The 23,599-nt window shown below is 54.3% G+C and overlaps 3 protein-coding genes across 3 annotated transcripts; 1 reads left to right on the forward strand and 2 right to left on the reverse strand.

Annotated features, from left to right (window-relative positions):
* Positions 1–44: 44 nt before the first annotated feature.
* SPBR_03591 (transcriptional corepressor Cyc8) lies at positions 45–3,046 on the reverse strand (the record flags this gene model as incomplete). The annotated part of the gene is made up of 4 exons (XM_040761881.1): positions 45–2,054; positions 2,153–2,245; positions 2,333–2,862; positions 2,896–3,046. 4 exons carry the CDS (start codon positions 3,044–3,046, stop codon positions 45–47), a joined length of 2,784 nt encoding a protein of 927 aa, XP_040622734.1.
* A 9,318-nt stretch (positions 3,047–12,364) lies between these two features.
* On the reverse strand, positions 12,365–13,674 carry SPBR_03754 (rhomboid family protein; the record flags this gene model as incomplete). Its single annotated transcript, XM_040762044.1, has 2 exons — positions 12,365–13,217; positions 13,298–13,674. The coding sequence occupies 2 exons, from the start codon at positions 13,672–13,674 to the stop codon at positions 12,365–12,367; spliced, it is 1,230 nt and encodes a 409-aa protein (XP_040622735.1).
* Positions 13,675–19,148: 5,474 nt separating this feature from the next.
* SPBR_03606 (WD repeat protein) lies at positions 19,149–21,768 on the forward strand (the record flags this gene model as incomplete). Its single annotated transcript, XM_040761896.1, has 5 exons — positions 19,149–19,195; positions 19,462–19,478; positions 19,716–19,882; positions 19,967–21,676; positions 21,745–21,768. The coding sequence occupies 5 exons, from the start codon at positions 19,149–19,151 to the stop codon at positions 21,766–21,768; spliced, it is 1,965 nt and encodes a 654-aa protein (XP_040622736.1).
* Between the last annotated feature and the right edge of the window lie 1,831 nt (positions 21,769–23,599).

The raw sequence follows: 23,599 nt of genomic DNA on the forward strand, positions 1-23,599 counted from the left end.
TCACAAGCGTAGCAGTCATCAGTTTAGGCTTTTGCTTACTCATTCTAGGACGACTCGGTTTTGGCAATGATCCCGTTAATGCTGGAGCCCGTGGGGGTCGTAGTCGCCTTAAGATCGCCGGCCGAGGTTGAGGGAGGGCCGGCCGAGCCAGCAGCAGAAGTAGCAGAAGCAGTAGGAGGGTTAGGGGCGGCCTTCTTGTCATCCTCACCGCTGTCGTCGTAGTCCTCGTCCACATCCACCTTGCGCGCGGCACGCTCAGGCTCGTTGGCAGGCGGCGCGGGCGGCGGCGGCGGGGGTGCATGGTCCAGGCGCTTACGGTCTTCTTGGGGATAGTCCTTCGGATCAGGACCAGACAGAGGGCCGTCGTGCTGCTGCAGGTGACCGGCGGGGCCGCTGGCCGACTGCATCGGGGGGAGGTGGCTGGACACATTATTGTGCGCGGGCTGGTGGTGGGCCGCCTCAGATGGGTGGTAGCTGTCCCGCGGCGGCGGCGGCTGCTGCTGATCGTCCGGCCGGCGGATATCGTCTCCACGGCGCGGGTCGTCCTGGCGGCGGGCCTCTGACGAATTGCGGCGGTAGGGTTCGTGGGGTGGCGTAGAAGGCCGACGGTGGCGGATATCATCCATCCGGGCACGTGCCTCTTCCGATGCCGGCTTCTTGGCCGACGACTCGGGATCGTCCCACTCCCGCATGCGCTTCGGACCAACCGACGGTGGCCGGTCGTCGCGGTGCATACTCGGCTCGGGAGGAATCGAGGACTGCGGCGGGGGAGGCGGTGGTGGCGGGCCGTTCTCGATCGGCCCCTGGCCATTGGATTCAGGATGTGGTGGGTACGGCGACTGGTGCTGCGGGTAGGCCGACTTCGGCGACGGCATGCGGTTGTCGTGCACGGGACGGGGGCCATCATTTCGCGGCGGGCTCGACGCGCGGTACATCATCGGACTGGGGTTACCAGACCCATGCGGCGGGGGAGGGCCGTTAATTCCGTTGCTCGACGGCATGGGTGCAGGGCCGACGTAGTTCGGATTCTGGACACGCGTCTGGGGCTGCTGGGAAGGTGGCGGTGGTGGTGGCTGCTGCTGCTGCTGTCCCGGCGGCGGCGGGCCGTAATGGTTGGGCGGGGGAGGAGAGCGTCTCAGAGGACCACCGGGCGGTAGAGAGTTGGGACCCCCCATGGGACTCGGGCCAGCAGGGCCGCTGGGCCCAGGACCAGGGCCAGGACGGCCTTGCTCAGGGTACGGGCGGAGTTGCTGCTCCTGGCGCGGGCTGCCTTGGCGAGCTGGCGGGGGAGGAGCAGGGCCCCGGTACGGCTCTCGCTGGTCGAAGGGGTTGGGCGGCTGCGGGGGAGGATTCATCTCCGACAGACGGCCCCATCCGTTCGAGCCAGGCCCCGGTGGCGGGGGCGGGCCGTTCGTTGGTGCAGGCTGCTGGGGCGCAGAACCAGCCCACTGAGGGCCCGGAGGGCCAACAGCATTTGTCTGGTAAGCATGCGGGTGGACGTCCGTGGGCATGGGCGCGCTGCCTACACCGTTCGTGGAGCCGCTGCGCAGCAGCTGCAGGCGAGCCTTGATGTGCGGGTTGTTGGGGTCGAGCTCGGCCGCCCGTTGGTAGGCATCCAGCGCATCGCTGATCTGATTGTTGCAAGACTCGTAAAGTGTGCCTAGGTCGTACCACACCTCCGAGATGAAGGGATTGAGACGAATGGCACGGGAGTAGGCATCCAGTGCATCGCGGTACTGGTTAATCTGATAGTAGAGCACACCGATAGAGCACCAGAAGGTAGGGTTGCGGCCCTCCCGGTAGACCGCCTGCTGGTAGGCTTCATAGGCCTTGGGGTACTTTTGCTGCGACATGTAGCACCGACCGAGGAGGTACCAGCTCTGCGCATCGTTGTTATCGGCTGCAACGGACTTCTCGAGGTACTCGATCGCGCGGTCTTGGCTCGCAAAGTTGCTGCTCTGGTTGTGGTACAGCCAGCCGAGCTGCTGGAGAACCTTGGCATGGTTCGGGTCGCGCTCGAGGACACGCTGGTACGCGCCCTTGGCGTTGTCAAACTGCAGGCGCAAGTGTTAGCATCACACAGCTATTATGATTTTCCAGCGTCTCGCTTTGGGAATACCCCAAGGTTATTTTATTTCCCAGGGCGACTTACGTCTTTCTGCTGCTCGTACACATGGCCGATTTGGAACCAAATGTCCTCCTCTGTCAGAGGCGGCGGTGGCGACGTGACGATATACTTGAAGCACTGTGTGGGAGAAGCACAATGTTAGTAATGCTCGAAGGCAGTTCGCAGCCCAGTACGAGCTCCAGCCAGACAGGGCAATCAACTTACATCCAGACTCTGGCTGTACTTTTGTTGCTGCTTGTATATGATACCAAGGCGGAAGTAAATCTCGTTGGCCTTTTCAAAGTCGGGCTGCATGGACATGACCTGCGAGAACGCCTCCTCGGCATGATCGAGAGAGCCGTAGCGGTCGTACAGGATGCCAATGCCGTACCAAAGCTTGGGCTCCTTAGGGTTGCGAAGGTTGACGAGGGCGGACTGGTACGCAGCGTAGGCCTGCTGCAGATCGTCCATCATCAGGTAGCAGTGGCCAAGGCTGCCCCAGACTTCGCCGTTGTTCTGGTCCAGCTTCAGGATCGTCTGCAGATACTCAATGGCCTTGGGGAATTCCTCGCGCGAGCGGAGAATGAGGCTGATGGCGTTCATCGCAGGGATGGACTGGGGGTTCGACTGCAGAGCGCGGTCGTATGCGATCATGGCATCCTCCGTGTTGCCCAGGAGCTCAGAGAAGGAGCCTGCCAACAGAATAGAGTTAGCAACGCGATTGATGTTGATGTCGATGCGGACATCGCCGGCAACTGAACGTGATAACAGGCAGGAGGGGGGTATACCAATTTGCATCCAAACAGTCTCGTTCATGGCCGAGATCTGGCGCGACGGCGCATAGGTGCCTGGCGGAGGGGGCGCCGGAGGGGGCGCGGGCCCCGGAGGACCATGTTGCATCTGCATTTGCATAGGCGGCGAAGGGTGATGCTGGGCCATGGCGGTCCTTGCTGTATCGGCTGACAGCCAGCAGAAGGAAACAAGCAAATGGGTTGATTGTCTTGGGTTGCCAGTTCAGGTCGCGGGCGATGCGCGATTCGAACGCGAGGTCAAAGGAAACGCAGCAGCCGGCGCCAAGCAACAGCCACAGTCCGCAAAGACAACAGCTAAGATGACAGAAAGCAGGTGACGAAGCAAGAATAAGCGAAAAGGGGAGGCAGCGGAGGAACGTATCGTCGAGGCAAAAGAAAAAAAGAAAAGAAAAAAAAAAATCGCGCTGAAGGTGGTGGTGGTTGAGAGATTTGCGTTCGATGGCGATGCCGGGGGGGTGATGCCAATGGAGATGGCTGGGGGGGTAAGTGACAGATATCGTTCGGAGACGAAAGCTTGTCGCGCTGGCTCGACGATGTCCAAGCCCAGCTGCTGGTCGGTTCGTGATGGGGTGTGAAGGGGAATGGAGGGCAAGTCGCGCGCGCAAAGCGTGTCGTCGAAATAGTAGCGGACGGGAGAAAGAAAAGGGAAGAGGCAGGAAGCAAAAACGAGGCAAAAGAGGCAGGAAGCAGGAAGCAGGAAGCAGAAGGGGGAAGGAAGGAAAGAGGGAGAAGGGGAAAATAGGAAGGTTTGCACTTTCCCAGGCTGTCTGGGCTCTGCTCCTTGGGGGTTGCTTTGGCTGCGGCGATAACTTACCTTACCCACGAGCTCTTTTTTTCTCCTCTCCGGTTTTTATTATTTTATGTCTGAATTTATCGAATTTCGTGGAATTGATCGAGCCGCGCCCCCGTTTCCCTTCCATTTTATTTTAGCGCAATCCGAAGGTGATTTATTTTAATTCTTTTGTCCGTTGACGCCTGTTGCAGGGGGTGGGGACCCATTTTCGGCTTTATTTTGGAATTTATTTAATTCTCGCAGCTCATTGGTCTTGGCCCGCCCGCCTGTCGTTTCCTTCGCCGGGTGGGTTTAGCGTCTGGTTGAGTGCTGAGGTGGTCTCGGTGGTGTTGGCATCGCGCTGGTGTGGGTGGGGTTGGAAGGTTTGTGGATCGAAAACCTTGGGACTCAAAACAGGTACATGTACGAATGTACTCTCCGCCCCGGTTGCTCCAGGGTTGCGGGAACCACAGATGGGCTGCTGACTGTGTGAGAGATGGGGAGGGCTGCGGGCACGCGCAATGTACCTTGTACTTTAATAGTGGGTCTGGTAGCGGCGTGGGTGGGTAGCTTGGTGGCTATTGTGTGGGTGTCTTGGCATGGCTCTTGCTGTTTCTGTTGCGAGGGCAGGGGGTAGGTCTGGCACGGTCTGGGTGCGTATCGTAGTGTGGCTCGTGTGGGTATGGGACTGTGCGTGTGTGCTGCGTGTGCTTGCCGGCCGATGCCTTATTTGGCGTGTGTCTCCCCGTCTCCTCCTGTCTTTCCTTTGCCCTTCTGTTCCCTTCCTTCCTCGTCCCCGCCCCTTGTCTCCTTCCCTCACACAACCAGAAAATCCACAGCAAATCCACGCTAGGCCGTATCCACCGAGGTCGCCCATACTTCGTAAACCACTGGCGGCTGGGTGTGGCCCGTGCATGACGATGGAAGCTTTTTGCAGACGTGCAGAAACCAGCGCCCCAGTGTGCTGCAGCTCTGACTGGGGCCATTGTGATTGGCGCAACGTTCTGTTTCGGTTTGTGGCGTTCGGCTATGGCGAACGCAGGGAGTACGAGGGCCGATACTGTGTACTGTCTACGGGGTGAGGGAAGGTGCGACGGGCGAGCAAAATAAGGCCAGACGGGCATGGTTAACGGTGGGCGCGGGCTGCCGCCTGGTCCAGGCCATCTGGTTTTATTGGCTGCGTTATGACTGCAGGTTTATTTGGTTAATTCTCCTACCGAAGGTCACCGGTTCGTTCCCTGCCCAAAGACAAGGATGCAAGCACCACCCGCAGCACTGCGTCGTGGTGCATCTGCGCCTAATCATCCCCGCCACTGGTCGCTCCTGCCACCCGGCGCTGTGCCAGTGCCTACGCTTGTGATGTTGTCTGGCTGCATCTGCGAGCGAGAGGGGAAAGAGGCGACTTTGGCTTGGGATAAGCGCTTGTGGCGTGACGCCCAAATGTCGAAATGGTCGAAAACGTACGGGAAGATTTGTATCTTACCACGAATGGTGATGCGGTTCCCAGACGGGAGCGCGGAGTCACTCGCACGCAGCTCGATGCATCCTCTTGGTGTCGTTGTCGACACTCGATTCCATGTACGGTTACGGTGTCGTGATCTGGCTCGTGATGGTCTGTTTTCTTTGGTTTCTTTTCCTTGCGGTTGTCCAAGGGGTTCGTTTCATCCCATGATGATTACCACAGATCACCACCTGACCACGTCTCCGCCGCTGCGCACTGCTGTCAAAGTTCTATTCTCGGACACCAGTGTCTTGGCCTCCACAAGCCTCCGGGCATTGATCACTCAGTGTGGCTAGCCTTGCCGTGGCTGCTGACTGAAGTTTGAGGAGATTGCGTCAAGCAACATTGCGAGCTGTCTAAATCGTACAAGGTCCTTGTCAGGTGAATGGAGACGGGAGCCTGGCTCGGCCAAAATACCAACGGCGCTGTTTTCATGTCATGTGCGCTTTTAGGAGAAGATATAAGGAGGAATCGAGAGGCACAAGGATATTGGCAGACAATATCTTATGTCAAATAAAGCACGCCATACTCCCGCCATGGGGAAATCTGAGAGATCGCAGCATTGCCCTCGTTTGTCGCGGCCCGTGGCTTTGCGCTCTTGACTCTGACGACCCCTTCAAGGCTTCCAGGGCTTAGGACAACTAGGCAAAGTCGGTTGGATCTGGAGGAGGATCCTGGTGCTTGTGCCCGTCGGGAAGAAAATTGTGGAAAGATACTTCAACAGGCAGCAAAGATACACAACGCGCTGCTTTACCATCACAGACACCAAAGTACACAAAGTACTCTCTATTGACAGGGGCAGTAGTGCTGAAACTTGGCTCGACCTCCCAGTAATCTAGGGCCGTCTTTGTCGTATCCGAGACATAGCCCCCCCTTTTCGCGCTCCGGTCTTATTATCTTTACCTTGAACCCGCCAGGCGCAGGCCTAGCCGGGAGCCCACATGCCTCGCCCATCTGCCCGGGGAAGTAGAACACAGCACAGCAGCACACCTGAGCACAGGACGCACAGCACATCACAGGCAAGCAAGGGCTAAAGGACAGCCAACACACCCCCCTAACCTTCTCCCGTTTCGTTCCACGCCCCCCCGTACGCTCCTTCCATTTCTTTGCTCTGACGTGCTTTCCCACTGGCCACTGACCCGCTGCTCGTTCTTTCTGCATTCACGCCCCCGTGTTTCCATCGGTCAGCGACAATGATGGAAGGAAAGCGGAAAGAACCTCGTCAGCTCGCCTCCTTCCCGAAGTCTCCAATCCTCGGCGTTGGTGTGCATACGCTCAAAAGTGCATCGTGTCGTCCTTTTCCCCTTTGCCCTTGTCTCACACAACGCCAACTTGTGCTAAAGTATCCTCTCCGCGTCCCCCGTCCCCCCCCTCGCATCGTACATCCCGCATCACGGCCCTTGCTGACAACCGTTTGGCCTCGTCGTTCTCTTGTTCAGCCACGTTTGTTTCAGTATTCATTTTGGGCAGGTCCTCGTTTGCCTCACACTTTAATCTTATGCCATTGCCCCAAGGATCGTTTGCGCCGGCATAAACATTGTTTACTCAAACTCGGTGGGGCAAAATCAAACAGATGACAGGTCTCGTCGTCTAATGAATACGGGGGCCTACGGCCTAGCATGATTATGTCGAGAGGTTCTCAACGGCATTTTGGCCGCCCTCTCATGGCTTCGACGCGGGCCCTTGCTTTCTTGCCCTTCCTTCGCTCCAGTCCGTGAGGCTCACCATATCCGACAAAAATGGGGGAAGGGGGGGGGGGGTGTGTGGGCTTATCGTAAGCAAAGGGCTGTCAAACAAAAGACCCAGGCCGACAAACAGATAAATAAATCGCAAACCCGTCCAACAAACTGCTAAAACACGCCTCAACAACCGTGACACACGCCCATGTCGAACTTGTCATCGCTTCCCGGGACAAGACGCCAAGCGGTGGCCTCGCCAGATCTCAAAAGTCGAATCAAGAGCCATACGACATATATGAATACACGTCCGCACCCTTTTGGACCAGATTTGCCGTGACACCTTATCATTGTCATTGTCTATCGATGTGTATTTCCGTCTGTGACTGCCGTTCCCTCCATATCCTCCATTTGCCTCCCTTGCCAGGCCATTAGCGCTGCACGCGATCCCGTTGGTTGACATATGCGGAAAAAGCCACGCGGATAAGTGGCAGTTGGGAGCAGTTTGGCGGTCCTCACGGGGTCTGGGCGTGGCTTTTTTTTGCACCCAGTCTCCCTCCACAAAATAAGCCAAGGCCCAGGCTTTTGCGGTGCCATAAGCATAATTCAGCAGCTAACATCTCAAATTTAAGAAGGCGACTATGCAGCTTTTTACTGCTATTTTCGAAGCTTGTATAATCTCAGCTTGCACGATAAACGCGTTCATGATCGACAACAAAGGTCAGATGACGTGTCGAGGCAACATTCCGGTGCGGCTGGACAAAGGTACGGTAGAGTGCCATCGTATGTGCATAACGCTCTGTAAACGATACGGACATGAGAAGAGCTTCCCTCCCAACGTGGCTAATATGGAAGCGCATCCTAAAGCCGTCTCCAATATGGATCCCAGATTGCTTCGAAATAGATAGGTAAATGAACCAACGACACTCCCCTGTGAATTGTCTGTATCTTATTGGCATACACCAATGGCGTACCCCTAAGCAGTAAGCCGCAGCCAGGAACGATGGCCAATTTCGTCTCGGTAAGTGAAGGCTCGAGTCTAGGCCCTGATCCCTTACACGGAATTATCCAACTCTGTTTATATGCACCTTGCGTTATTGCATGGATCTGTCTCGTGTTTCTGCATATCTGTATCTGTCTACCTCACCGCGTACCACCCACACCGGCTGGGATGATGGAGAGGACAAACAGCTGCAGCCGTCACACTTATCACAAGCATCAGAGACTCAGCCGGTCGTACACGCATCGGCTGGAAATGCTCCAAAGAGACGAATCAGCACCGTTGTCTTGCCGTCGAGGATGCACACTTGCAAGGACGTGGACAGCACCGAGTACAGAGTACGGAGCACGGTTCGCGAACAGAACGAGGAGAGAGGCGCGCACAAAAACAAAGGACAGAAGCACAGGGATGCAAACACAAACACCCAAACGAAACGCACGCACTCAAGACTCTTTCTTTCTCTCGGCACTTATACATCCAATGCACGACATGTCAAGTAGATTTCTTACACACTCTAGGTCACAGCATATGCGTCTACAGATGCGTTGTGTACACATATCTGTTTGCCATATAGTGTATCTCCCTCTCTTCTCTGTACGATCATGCACTGCATAACCTGTGTAGCCAGGCTGTGCGGCAGCGTGCATGCATTCCATACGAATGCACAGGACACACACGAAACATCCACCAATGTATTTCGTACATGATGCTGTGAGACGCAAGATGCATGGGACACACCACACGGGGAAAGGGCTGCGTTGTACATATTCCAGCCCCCTCCGAAGCGATAATTCAAAACAAGTGACGAGATAAATACGAGCAAACAAGTGCGGCCATAAATAGTGTGCAAAGGATCAGCACCCAAGAGCGCTGCAAGCTCATATCCTTGGCTATGCACATCTACGGTAAAGTGCTTGCATCTCGCCGAGAAAAGCCACAGACTAGATACGATTGGAAAACAGCACGCGGAAGCACACGTCGAAACCAAGCTCTCCCCTCTCTGCCACCGTTTCCTCACTTCCGACCCGACACACGAAAGTGGACATGTGACTAAATAGCAACTTGGGGTGCTGGTATCAAATGTGGGTAATTTTCATAAAATCTCACCGCTGGGGACACTCACAAGTCTATTAAAAACAGGCTCTCTCGAACCTCACAGTAGCAATACATGTTGGGGCAAGGAATGAAATCACTCCCGTGTCTCTTTGCAGGCTAATGTCTACATTATTTGCCCGGGCCCGATGGGTAGGGTAATAATCTAACAAGGTGCACTCTTCTCTCTTTCCAGAAATTGCAACCCAAAGTGGCCCATAGTATCGCTGTTCTCTACTGGATACCGCACCGGTGCCAAATGCCATATGCAGCGACGGCACAGAATCGGCGTATTATGATAAAGCACCAATATTGCCGATCAGTTAGAGAACAGTTCACGGAGGATGGAGGATGGAGGCGGCACAATCTATTTACGACGGCATACAGTCTCCCTATCTGTTGCGCCGCAGTTTCCCAACCTTTCTTGCATTTTTCTTTCTTCTCTCCTTCCCTGCATTCCTCCTCCCATACCTCCACATACTCTCTCCTCCGCCTATTATGGTATAGGGAAATACAAGACAACACATAAGCAGCATGGGACGACACGCACGGAATGTCCTGTTCTTCCATGGGGTGATAGCATGTACGGAGTGCAGTGAATACGAAGCGAGGCCAGACCAGAGAGCAGGCGTGTTCTTTCGCGTCTATTGATGGCAACCGCCAGGTGAGAATGATACAAACCACGTATGTAATAATTGGCTTGAAAAGTGGTCAAAAATGCAAGGTTTATTTATTAGGAGATTTGACAAACAAAGGAGAGCATCCCAGGACAGGAGGAAGCAGAAAGTAAGACAAGATTGCCTCATGTGCGTGAGAAGATGAAATGAAAGTCTGGCTACTCGAACAGGAACGGGTTTAGGGCTGGCCCGCCTTCGTGCCAGCCGGCGTGGCAACCATGTCCAGGCTAGGCGAGGGGCTGGAGATCCAAGTAATAATACTCCGCATGTCGTGGCACTGCGCCCCTAGTTCACGAAACTCCGGTGCCTGTGATATCTGAATTGCAGGAAAAAGAACCAGTCAAGAGTTGCAAGACAGCCCTATCTTTCCGGCATATCCAACTTTGTGCAGTTTGCCAGCAGGATGCAGCTCTTGTGTCTGCGTGTCTATTGTCAGCACACCATACGATTTTCGGCGTACTCTGGACAGTATTTGCACAAGTTCCTTTTGCTTTTTGCTACGTGTAAAAGGTGCTACGATACTACACAATCCGCTGCACGTAACAGACGAGGGGGAAAAAACCAAGAAAACAGAGCACCTTCCACGAGGGAAAGAGGCAGAGAAGGCTACCCAACAAACATCGTGCCTGTCCTATTTTTCGATGTGACGGGGGTAAGGAAAAAGCGCCGTACGGCTCTTCCGCTGTTCATCCTTTCAAGACGTGCAGATATTAACACGCAATGTGCCTCAGTCACTTCCCAATGCAACTTGCATCTCAATGTCGTGGATTGGCTGTGCCTCGATATTCAGCAAACAGATAGACGACGCACACATTTATTAACTGTACGACCTTGCTGTATCCATGCTGGTTTGGGGATATAAACAGTCCAAGAATTGTATGGCAAACCCGAACATAAAGTGGTAGGTTTAGCGTACCATAACTCTGTGTGCCTCCTAATAAGAGTTCAACGTAAGAGGGTACCGGGCCACGGCTTCTCAAACAGGGCATTGTCGGCTCTTGGGGGCGGCCGTTCGAGGACTGTGTGAACAGGTCATCGAGTGGCACAAGCTGTAGTGCAAAGTGTACACGATGTATAACGTGTAGGGGAGGGAATGGGAAAAGAACGAATAAAAGGGTGAAACGCCATGACCGGAAACACAAGAAGCAAATATTCCTGAGTACGACAGCAAACTCCGACAACCTGCGACAGGGCGGCGGAGATCACTTTATACGAGGGCAAGGAGAATATAGGATGGACATGGCACAGGAATTGAAGACAACGTGTTGGCGACAGAGACGAACGTGGATCACGATGAGACGAGAGATGGTAGAAGCCAGTACTTTGCACGACACACATCGCCGTTTCGTCGCTCGTTTGTGGATTCCTTCTTTCTTTTCTTTTTTTTAAAAAAAACAAATAGAATAAAACATTACCCGACCTTCCCGATCGACGTTCGAATACTTTATCTGCTTCTTGTAGATATCCGCTCTTCCCATGTCCGCACTGCCACGACATTTTATGATCTGCGCACATCCTTTCCTTGATCGTCCGTCTCTATTGCCTCTTTTCTTGTCACGCTCGGTCTTTATCTGCGGCTGGTTTCTCATCCGCTCTGCCGCATGCGATGAACCGTGGAGGTAGAAAACAAGGTAATTCTCGACTAGAAAACATGGTGGTCCATTCCTTGGGCCACAATGCACATCAACTGCGGGTGGCATGCAGATGCATACTCGTGAAAAAGCTGAGGGGATGTGCGCGGGCGCCGTGCGCGGGCGCCGTAGATCGATTCGCCCGGACACGCAGGTCAAACAGCTCAAGAAAAGGGGGTTCATTGTGGGGAATAGATACCATGTATGCATATATAAAACATCGACTAAACAGCTCGAGAATCGGACTTTGCAACGCCGACGAGGCTGTAGTCAACGAAGATAATCATTCACGACGCAGCAGCGAATGTGAGTACCGTCATTTTGTGCAATGGCGAAAATGGCCACTTTAGTACATTACTTATAACTTCTACCACGCGATGTTTATATATATCTTTTTCCTGGCAGCCAATAATTCGTGAACAGACATGACGAAGTTACGATGCCGATACAACTTACACATCAAAAGGATAAATTTGTATAACTTGCTGCCACTGTCCAGCATACGGCATACAAATGCAAAATATCGACAAAAGTGTTAACGAACGCCTCACTTCCGAGGTGGGACTTATCATGCACATATGTAATACCTCCAACAGAACAAAGAGACTTGATACGGCAGTTAAGAATATTACAAACGTGTATGGAGAGAAATGGCAGGCACTGGGCGCACGACGAGAAAGAGAAGATAGGAAGGAATCAAAAACAGGCTGTTCAATTCCCCTAATTCCCAATACTACCGCAGGGGAAAAAAGCACCAGAGAAGATGAAGTCGACAAACGCAATGTGCAAAACTATGGTAGACCCAAGATAATCAGAACATGTACACCGGGACAGAACGCAAATACCAGACCGACTGCTTGCCATAGAACGATGAAATCAGAAGACATGCTGCGAGGAAGGCAAACAGCTCCTCCTCGCGCGAAACAAAGGACACACTTGGATAACAAATCTTGCCCATATCGATACGATCCTTCCCTCCGCTTCTATATAATTAGTAGATCTCATTGACGTACGTAGCCACTTTGGCTTTGCAAAAATAAAATTGGAGAAGAATTTTTAAAAAAAAAATCAAAAAAATCGTATCGACGCCCCTGCCTCACGACTTGTCGCCGTCGTGGTCAGGGACATAGTTCGTCTCGCCCAGCATGCCAGCACCGCCTGATGAGGCCGTCGTCGTCATGGTCGCATGTGTGCTGGACAGCGGCTGTGTCTGGACCGTCGGGCCGGTCGTCGCAGGCGCGGGCGTCGAGCTTTCGGCCGCAGCGGGTGCCACAGATGCCGATGACGGGCCGGCCGTGGCCGCAGCACCACCGGCACCTGCGCCGGCTGCGCCGCCATGACGTGTTGCGGCATTGGCCGCGGCAACGCGCAGCCGCTGATCCAGAGCCCGGAGCGCCAGGGCGCGTTGTCGCTCGGCCTCGGCGCGGGTACCACCGGGACCGCCTCGCTGGCCGTGGTGGCCGCCATGGTGCATGTTGTAGCTGTCGCCGCCAGCAGCAGCAGCGGCAGCGGCACGAGCCGAGATGTCGGCGGCAGAGAACGGCGTGCAGATGCGCACGGCCACCAAGATGCCAAAGACGGCGTCGGCAACGGCGGCCACGACGGGCTTGACGGGGGCCGGGAAAAACTCGGCAAATGCAAACGTCTCGCTGGCGTCGCCGCGCAGCGACGGGCCCTGCGAGACGTCGAGGTCAGGGAAGGCGGACTTGTAGAAGCGCAGGTAGGTCCAGCTGGTGAGGAAGCTGAAGAAGGCGAGGAAGGTGGAAGCGGCGGTCAGGATCGGGGTGAGGGAGAGGGCGATGACGGCGACGAGGTAGAGCAGGGGGAAACGGGGCACGCGCAGAGACAGAATGCCGCGGAAGAGCGTGACGGTGTGCGCGGGCACGAGCTGGCTAAAGGCGACGAGGAAAGCAATTTGTAGCGGGATGGTGCCGGCGACCGATGTCAGGCTGCACGAGAAAGAAGGCAGCGTCAGTATTGTCAGTATTACGGCTGGTGGAAAACGGAGGAGTGCGGAGGACAAACATACGTCCAGTTCTCGTCCTGGGTGACGGAGAACAAGAGAACGAGGGCACCAAACGTCAAAAGGTTGGGGATCAGACTGGCGACGAGCAGGAACTTGGCGAACTCGCGCGAGGACCAGGCGCGCTCTAGGTAGCGGCCGCCCTGGTGCAGTGTGACGCAGGCAATGCCGAGCGTGAAGATATTGCTCTCAACCAGCGTTGTCGTTAAGAACGTCCATGGGTAGATGATGGACAGCTGGGGAATAAGATTGAGGTAGGGAATGACAATGTGCGACTGGGCGGTCCACTGGCGGTAGCGGATGGCGGCGCTGAGGACGGACTGGACGACGAGCACGCCAAGGGCGATGCGCGTCACCGGCGGGAGGTTGAGCCGCGGCGGCATGGCGGCGGCTGTGAGGGTAGAGGTGGATGCGGAAAAGAAGAGCAGAGCACGGGGAGGCGCCGCGAGAAGAAGGCGAGAGACGTTGGACCGGCCGCGGGGAGGATGGAAGGCGCCAGGAGGGAAACAGAATGGTCACGATCAGGGGAAGGAGTGTTGATCGCAGCTGCCTAGCTGGTCGCGGTTGTCGTTCTTGCCCCGGGAAGGTTTTCGCAATCGCCGTAAAATGTAAGGTTGTCGATCACGTGGTGGTGGTCGGCACAAGAGCGTGGAAAAACATAAAAAAAAAGATTGCCAAACAGGGACACGGGGTGAGGTTAAAAATGAACGACGCAGGTATGCGCGTATGAAGTGGCTTCTCGAAGCTTGGTTTGAGCGATGCAAAAAGCGGGCCGGTCGGCCACCAAACCTGAGCCAACGAGGGCAGGTAGGGGATTCATGGCAGCCTTAGGCATCAAGATTGCAGATAGCGCCTGCTCCATGTGCGCACGCCAAGGCTGGACAAAAAGGGGCAGGGGCTGCACTGAAGATAACCGGGCAGAGAGTGATGACTAAGGTTCTGGAAATGTGAGGCTGGCCCGGCGTTAATGGTGAGGAGGAGGGGGGTGACTTGCATCTTCAACGAGTTAGTGGTACGTTTTGAAGTAATTACTACATAATCCATAGCTTGACATCTCTCGGCTGCTCCCCGTAGCATCGACCCTGTGTGGCCCAGCCAGCTCCCTAGCCGTTCCATTGCATACGCTGCCTCAATCCAACGCGAACAGCGGGTTTTCGTGAAGACGCACGGACCAGTATCCGGCTTGGCCACTGCACCGTCCTCCTGTTTTAAGCATGTAGCCAGCTGGCGCTGCCAAGCAGGAAGTGGCACAGAAAAACGCAGCCTAACGAACCAGCGGGTGGACCTACCAAAGAACAACGGCCAGAGGGAAGTAAAATGGCCGGCAAGACATGGAATCTGTGCGTGCCGCACTGCGAAGACAGATCCAACAATTCTCCGTCGAATGCAACTGGTCTCGTCTGTGGCGACTTTTCAAGGTGTTTCTCTCGACTCTCTCCGGCCACTGGCCTGTCCTGCTCAAAGCATCGTGCCCTTTGCCAAGAGCAAATAGGTTCGTGTTTAGAGTCTACAGAAAGAGCGAGACGAGGGCTTTCTGCCCAGACCACAAACAGGGCCAAATCGTGGGTGTGAAACGGCATTAGAGGCCTTGTCTTTGTCCAAGAGTCAACCATTCAACCGGTCCGTAGGCGAAACGGGAAGACATGGAACGACAGAGGCTTAAAACGTCGTCCTATGTGGGGACTTGGAGATCCACGTCGACATTCACCCTATTCACCCTCGGCCACACAACTACACCCACCACACACCAACACAGTCGATTCGTGCTGCAGCTTGTGGTAGTATGTACTAATGGCAGGCTGCATCCGACGGTTGTCGCAGGGAGTCTCCCTGTCTTCCTACAAGGCCAGAAGGCCTAGCCTTTTGGTGCTCGCGTGGTGCGGGTCAGCCAAATAAGTTTCTTTGGGTGGTGTCTTGCCTTCCCGGAAGTCTCCTCTTCAGGGTTCCATGGCTCCTCCCTCCACCCAAACGCCAGAGGCATACCTTTGGTGACTTCCTGCGGAGCCCAAGGGTAATTCTAGCTGATGTACAATTTACGACGCACGGGAGGAGAAATGGACTTGGCTCGAAGAGGGCCTGCTGTTGGAAATGGAGAGAACGTCCAGCATGGCGTTTTCCTGTACTGAACATGGAGAGCCTGCGCGCCGCCTGAAAAATGCGACGGGCAGCGAATATGGCCCAGCTCACAGAGTCATCGACAGAAATATGGGCCCGACTGGACCCGCTTATTTTCATGAGCATACCATATGGATGGTGGCTCTCTGACCCCCTATTGTTCAATTGATATGGATTGGGTTGTACTTCGTACTTTATGGGGTTTCTTTTGGCGCCAGCGCATTGGAAGACGAGTGCTCAAAATGAACAAAAAATGAGCGAAAGAAGGAAAAGACTGGGCAGCTGTTGACCTATCGTTTACGCCCAGAATCGGGCTGGTCATGATGACATTTGGATGGTAGCCAGTACTGTGCGGGTCGGGGGTTTCTTTGTCTCTCGGATCTTTACGTTGCTTCACGTTGACGCCTTTCACGTTGACGCCTGGCACCTTCTTGACCCTACTTTAGATTGTCGGTGAGGTTATCTGAACACGTCTACAGCCCCCTCCCTATGGATTTCTGCAAGCTGCTAGTGCGGATGAAGACATGCGCAAATACTCGTACTTGTGCGAGGTACGAACCCGTAAGTATTTCATATCTTTGTCCGTACCGCATGTCAGATCACAATCGGGCACAATGCGCGTGCGCCAAAAAGTGGCATACATGGGGTTGGTTATATCCGGGGCATCATCGCTTGAGGATGCAAGTACCATTGACGCGAAATAATGTGTGGATGGTACTTTCACCCTGCCCGCTGAATGTGTTTGCAGGTGTGGCCTGGCCAGGTCCAATCATCCTTGAAACATGGGACATGGGCTACCACCGGACTATTTTCCTGCTGTTCGATGCCCCGTTTCCGCCACGGGTTGATTTCGTACCGTATCTGAATCAGTAATTCCTTATTTCGGTTTTGCTGATTTACCACAATATTTGTGTGGCCAATATTATTCCATTAATTGTGAGGCATGCCGAACGAGACGCGGGGACCAATCAGCGTTTGCTGCCGGCTGCCGGCCCCAAACTGCTCCCCAAAACCATGAACAACGAAAGAAGGAGAAGGCGAGGACAACGAGGTGGGGAGAAATGTCATACAGCAACAGGCCCTTCCCGCGATCAATACCGCGTGCCGTGCTAAAAAAAAGCGCATCTGGCATGTTGAGGGATTGCCTCACGTTTACGGCCTGCCTTGACTTTCTTTGGCACGTAGAGACACAGACCACAGAAACATACTACGCCAAACGTTGTTGAGGGCGTACCAGAGAAAACGAAATCGTCATAGGTGATGTTACCTGCCGACAAAGAAACGGACCTGGAAGATCTGTCGGGAAACTGTCGCTTCTCAACACATGCTGCGTACGGAGTGCAGAACACACAACTCACCTTTCTGAAAGGGCGTTTGCTAATGAGCTCAAAGTGGCTTGCAAGGAACAGGCGATCATTCATCAGCACACCCGTACTCCGACGCTGTGGACCACGGTATGCAGTTCTGGTGTACGATACATTACACGGAGCATTTTTTGGCATTACTTTCTGTGGCTTTTGCCACCGAGAGGAGAAGAAACAGCGCTGAGGAAAAAGCGACAACAGGTGTTTATCCTGTCCGAAACCTCGCAGATGAATGAAAGAGACGGTGGCCCGACCTGGGTCACCGCGTGTAACATTTTGACCAAACCGTCCTGTCTTTTCTTTCCCCTTCCTTTGTTTCGCACATACCGCCTCTCTTAAAGCAAGTTGTGACAAAGTACTATTTGTGTGGGCATACACCAAATTAGTACATGCGTCTCGAAATGGTATCATGAGATTATGGGGTATCAGCGCGTGATCTTTTGTAACACACCTCGGTGCGCTATTCCGTACTGCACTATGCCAATAGCAAGGACCAATGGAGCCTCTCACCAATCGTTGCCAATTCTGCCCTTCTGCCGCGTTTCTACGGAGGAGGAGCGCTGCGGGCCTTTTTGTCTGGAGTTTTAGCGTGAATCATAAAGCCATTGCCAATCTCGTGGAATTGGTCGCCTTGCCACTGTCTTTGTTTTTGTCACATATCTCAATGTAGCAGTACTTGTAGATCTAGCTTACGCTGGGGGCACTCAGAGTACTCCTACGCGCCAATTAGAAACCACCGGCACTAGTCTCCAAAGCCTGGCCTCGTCTGGCTGGCCTCGTCTGCTGGCCTGCGGCGAACGAGCCGGACTGGGTGGCCTGCACCTCAGGGACTGGGCTGGACTGAACATTATTATTCCCCACCGAAATTGAAAGTCGATGCTGCACACCGCGACCTGGCGCCCCTGTTGCGTGTGTTTGGATTGCTCCTTCCCTTTCGCATGCCGTTTCTGGTCTTTCCTTTTCTGCATTCCCTGGCCCTTGCGTGGCCCCCCCTCCCCACCCAACACAAACTGTGGACGGGCTCCGGAGAATGTTCCAACTCACCACACCCACACGTCCACACGTCCACACGCCCCCCTTCTTTCCCAAAGATCCTTGTTCTTTCATTCTCTGTCCCTACCAGGTGGAAGATCCCCTGTTTCTCTTGTGCCTTCCTCATTATTACCACCTGGCTGGCCGTTCCTGCCACATTCCTCCTGTCCCCATCCCGTCTCTGCCACTGCGTGTTTCTTTTCAACCCGTTCGCTCTTGCCTTCGTGGCCTGTGGCCTGTCATCTCACGCGCAAGGCCCGAGAAGGCACCGCCGTGTTCTTGCGCGCCCACACCCCATTGTCTTGGCCGCCTAAAACAGCCTCTTGTCACCCAGCCCAGTCCCGTCCCACGCATCGAATGTTGATTCTCTCTGCCGCCGCTACTGGATACCGCCCATCTGCAGCAGTGACTAGCACCCACGCCGTAGCTTTCTATTCCTAGTCTCGTCCCGTAGGCGGCTTTGCTTTCCAGCTAGTTTTTTTTTCTCGCGCGCTCGCTTCTCCATTGCTCTTACCTTTCCATTCTCCTCCACCTTTGCGTTTCTTCTTCGCTCTTTCCATTTTTGATCTCTCCTTCCTCTTCTTCCCCATACCATCGTATCTGCTCTTTCCTGTTCCAAGACACCCTTTCCTTCCTTCCCTTATCCACTGTTTCGTGTGCACGTCAACGACACGCGCACTTTGCCCAGCTTCAACTTCTCCTGCACTCCCCTCTCATCGTAACATATCCAAGCTTCTTTCGTCTTCATACCCCCCCGTCCCCCCCATTATCATTTCTTAACGTTGTTTTGTAACTGTCCGACTTCGTCAGCTGGCATCTGCCCGCGGTTGTGGCCGTTTCACGCCCTTCATTTTTTTTTGTTCTCTGACCCCCTGCGGCGCCACCCCCCCTTTCAAGATCCGAATTCTTTCATTCGTTCTATTTTGGAACGCCAGGACCATTTTGCGCCGTCTTTTCTCTCCCTCCAACACATCTCCAAGTTCGCCTTTGCAGCGTCACCGTCTCCTTGACATCCGCTCCACGTCACCACGCCCCCCCGGCTGGACCTTTGCCATCGCGAACCGACCGCGACAGATCTTGCATTCAGCCCCTTTTGGATTCTACTGGTACAGCATCACCCGTCGCACCCACCACCGATCACCACAACATACAACTTGCGCCCACGCCACGACCGCGTGTCTTTGCCCGCTATCTCCGCCCACCTGCCGGCTGGGCTTCCGCTTCTTGAGGCTCGCGTTCACGCTCTCTAGTCTCGGCACTCGTCTGCTTTTTGTCACCGCTCGCCACTCTCCATCGTTACTTTCCAATCTCCTTTTTCTGGCTGTCCGCCAGCCCTGTCGCCCACCATGAAGGAGTATCTGGACAGTGATCGACTCAATTTCCTCGTCTGGAGGTTCGTCCACCACCCCAATCCACCTTTCGCGTTGTTCTAGCTTGTACTTGCCCGACTTTGCACCTTCGATTTTGTGATTGTCATGCTGCGCGTACGCGAGTTGATCTTTGCGTGTTCCGCTCTCTCGCTGCAGCCCCCCTGGGACCTCACCCCAATTTGCTTTTGCCACTTGCCCTCACGCTTCGCGTCCTTGTTTCTACATCTCCATTCACGATTGTGACCCCCAAACAGAGGTCTAGATGCTAACGCGGGTCGAATCCGAACAGGTACCTTCTTGAAGGAAGTATGTAACTTTTCTTTACCTCATTGCCTGCAGTCCCTCCATCTCGTCCCACTGCCCTGCTCCTGTGTCTGCCCGTCTACCGTCTCGTTTGCACTAGAATGCTACAACCCTCTCGCGCTCCACCTGCGCCTCTTAACCTTGTTTTGTGACCGTGATCAAGGACCTCTCACCGCCATGCTTCATGCCAGGCTGTGGCTGCGTTCGTTCCCCTTTGCGCACAACAACTAACCACGACAGACTTCCGCGACACTGCTGCCAAGTTCCAAAAAGAATGGCACGTGCAGGCACCGCACCGTGAGCTTGACTTTGCGCCATATGTCAGAACCCGCGCGCTCGTGAATGTCGTCAACAAGGGTCTGAATCTCTTGGCTCTTGAAAGATCCTACTCAGAACAGCTGGTCTCGGTATGTGCCTTTTTATCCAACTCACAGCGCTTCGACGCTTGCCTGCACATTTGATCTATATGTGCCTTCTCACACAATTTATAGGCGACAGAAACGTCCGCCCAACCTAAGGGGATCTTCGGGCCTCTCATCACACAACCGCCACCGTTCCACAAGGAGGAACCCCGGGACGCGACGGTCGACGGCAGACCTGCCTCTGCTACCGCGTCGGCTCCCGTCGCCGGTGCACCCGCGCCGCCTACATCCGCTACCGCCACCGACATCACACCTTCCGCCGCCAACTCCACTCCCAACAGCACATTACCAGCGGCCCCAGCATTACCGCCACCGGCCGACGATGCGGACGGCACGAAAAAGCGCCAAATCGACACCAAGCAGCAGCCGCAGCAAAATGGATCACCCGCCAAAAAGCAGCGCTTGAGTAATGGCCACGATGCAACGGTGTCCAGCGCAGACGCTGCGCATACTGCGCAATCTACACCTATGGACATTGACGGGAACGAAAACCAGCATGCATATCCATCACCAATGGAACGTGAACCCGCATCAACACCCGTACCGCGTACGGATGGTCCAGAGCAAGGCACTCAAGTCGACAAAGTCGAGGAGCTGGCACCCGATACGACATTTTTGCGGCTGGCACCCGATTTTGTCGCGGACTCCAACAGCCTAATGGAGTCGCAACAGCCCGGTCACGAAAACCCCATTGTCCTGCATTGCGAGTGGAACCCAACCAATCCAGCCGTTTTGGCGGCTGCCGGAACAGATGCGCTAGCCCGCATTTGGACAATCTCGCGTGCTGGCGAACCCGTGGCCGATCACGTGAACGGGTTGGACAAGTCGTACAAGGACCTGGTGGACGAGGATGGTGCACAACATTCCACGGTCACAGCCTTGGCCTGGAATCCTAGCGGAACCTCCATTGCACTCGCCACAGAGGCAGGCAGCAAATCCCGCGTTGGCATTTGGTCTCCCGATGGCACGCTGCTGCACCAGTACAACGTCCGCGAACCGCCTGTCATAAAGCTGCGGTGGCATCCCAACGGCACGTCCATCCTCGGCGTCGCTCCCGAGGGCAGCGGTACCCTGGTGACTGTGTTCTCGGCTTTGGCCGCGGGCGTGTCGTCGTACCTGCTCAAGGACCACGACTTGAGTGGCGATCCTCTTGATGTGGCCTGGACAAGCGAGACCAGCTTTTTGGTTTGCGGTGGAGATCTTCTCGCTGCGTTCTCCGTGACGGAGAATGGCATTGTCCCAGCTCGGACCTTCAACACGGGCAAGGACGAACGCTTCACGACTGTCCAATACGACCCGCTATCTCGAATTGCCGCGACAGCCAGCGAACGAGGCGTGATTGACCTCTGGGACGAGAACGGTGAACGACGCACGATATCGGCGCACATCGGCCTTATCACATCACTGGCATGGCAGCCCCTGCAGTCCACTACCGCTCCTGATGACGAACGGTTACTCGCCTCGGGAGGCGAGGACGGTGCGATCACCATCTGGAACGCACGCCTGCCCGACAGCAAGCCAAAATGCTCCATGACTATGGATCTGCCGGTCATGGCAGTCGCGTTCACGCCCGACGGTGCGTTCATTGCGGGTGCGACGCCGGATCGGATTCTGATCTGGAAGGTCGGCGACCATGCAATTCCGCGGGCCAGCTGGCGACGCGAACCGCACCCCGGCTGGCACAGCCCGAGGCTGAACAACGACGGCGATGACGAGGACACACACTGTCTGTGCTGGGATGCGACTGGACAGAAACTGGCGTATGGCGTCAACAATCGGGTGCGTTTGTTATCGAGTGTCTTTGGTTTATTTTGTTCCTCGGCTTACGACGTGCTAACCATATCCAGTTGGCGGTAATCAACTTCAGGTGAAGCTGATAAATCTCAATTTGGGAGCGCCTACCTACCAGCCAAATCACGACCTCCATAATACAACGGATCGATCTTCTGCGACTAACATTATACCCCGCTGGTTGACGACGTCTCCCTATTTATCCCTCTGCCGCTACCAGTGTGCGCGACGAATCCGCAGGCGCGGCGGCACGCCTAGTCGCGGCGTTGTCGAGTATCACTTTAGTCTGAATCGCATACCGGGCGCCTGTCAGAGCCGGTTGGCCAACATCTGCGTGCGAATTAATAACAAAAGACGGTACCGAGCGCATACAATAACAAGCCCTTCGACTTGGGGGCGTGTACACTATCCTGATACAATTACAATACATTTGATGTACCTTTTACAAAGCATAACAACAACCCAACATTCTTCACACTATTTACATGCGGGAGCATGACGAAGACATGACGACCCAAGGAGCATCTGGTGGGATAATCGTTTCTTTTTTTTCTTCTTTGTGTTGTTTGCTCTGTCTTTTTGTCGGGGACTTTCGGCCCGCCTTCTCGTGTCCTCTTTTTTCGTGGATCACATTGCAGGCATTGCACACTTTGGTATACTCTTTCTCAGCATTTTTTATATGTCTTTTCACTTATTTCATGCACAAAAAATCTGTTCATTTCACATAGGCGTTCCTACAGCACGCACTCTTTCTCTGTTTCTCTCAATATCGTTTTTCCAACCTGTCAACAGCACGCCGCATACAACAAAAGGTGGCAGGTTTCTTGGACGAGGGAGACAACTAGGCAGTGCCTTTCTTCAGTCCAACTATCCTTGGTTTAATCTTGTGTCTTTCTCATTTTGTCGGGCAGCGTTTTGTTTCTCGGTTTCTCGGTCTCTCGGTCTCTCGGTCTCTGGGTGTCTTTGGTTCTTGTACTTGCATTCATTCTTGTCTCTTTCCTTTGTCTTGTAGCCGGGTTGTCTCTGTTGCTGTCGTATTCTAAATACAACGCAGAAGATGAGGTGTTTTGGGTCAGCAAAGAACCCATTAAGGCATGTTTGGTGCATGGCGAGGAGATTACGGAGGTGGGCTTTCTATTGTTCTTATTTTCTTGTCGACTCTGTCTGGTGTTGATTGGAGCAAAACAGTGCTGGATACAAAACTCGATTCTACTCGTTAACTATCTCTTTGTCATTATGTGGTGATTTTTATGTGATATATCAATGGGTACGACATCCCCGGATACAGCCATAGGTCATTCGCTTTTAAAGTCCGTTATATGACCTTGTCTCATGGATCACTCCTTTCCTGCTCGTGTATTGTTTTTAGCCCCATATGGCCAGGGAGCTGACACACCTTTGCGACCCGACTCCGGGGAAGAGGGAAAGCAACGCAAACCAAGCTGCAGGCATAGACTCGCCACCAAACAGGCAAACGGACCTTTGCTAATTAGTAACCTTCTGTCGTACTGGCTCGTAGTGAGTACGCTTTGCTTCGTTCCTTCCCTTTGGCCAGGAAGCCACATGGGCCGGCGCTAGCGCGGCCCGCCACAGTTGCACCTCTTTTGAGAAGGCTACTGGTGGGGCCTGTTGCTCTCCACGGCAAGAGCGAATGGAGTGCAGGCGGCGCCCATTGTATTGTACTATGATGTTGTTCTCCGCTCTTTTATGCACGTCTTATTATCCCCGTTTGTCATGCTCTGTTGTCTCCCGTTCTGGCTTTCTTGACGACCCCCTCTGTCATCGCCTGCTTCTGTCCTTCTGCTTCAAATACAACGCCAAACCCTCTTGACCTCTCGCCATACTGACTACAAACAAACGCACCCTTTCTTTCTCGACTGTCGCTCAAGCCAAGAGCATTTGCACAGCCTC

The sequence above is a fragment of the Sporothrix brasiliensis genome (assembly GCF_000820605.1).
Source record: "Sporothrix brasiliensis 5110 chromosome Unknown Cont14, whole genome shotgun sequence".
In the NCBI taxonomy this organism is placed as follows: domain Eukaryota; kingdom Fungi; phylum Ascomycota; class Sordariomycetes; order Ophiostomatales; family Ophiostomataceae; genus Sporothrix; species Sporothrix brasiliensis.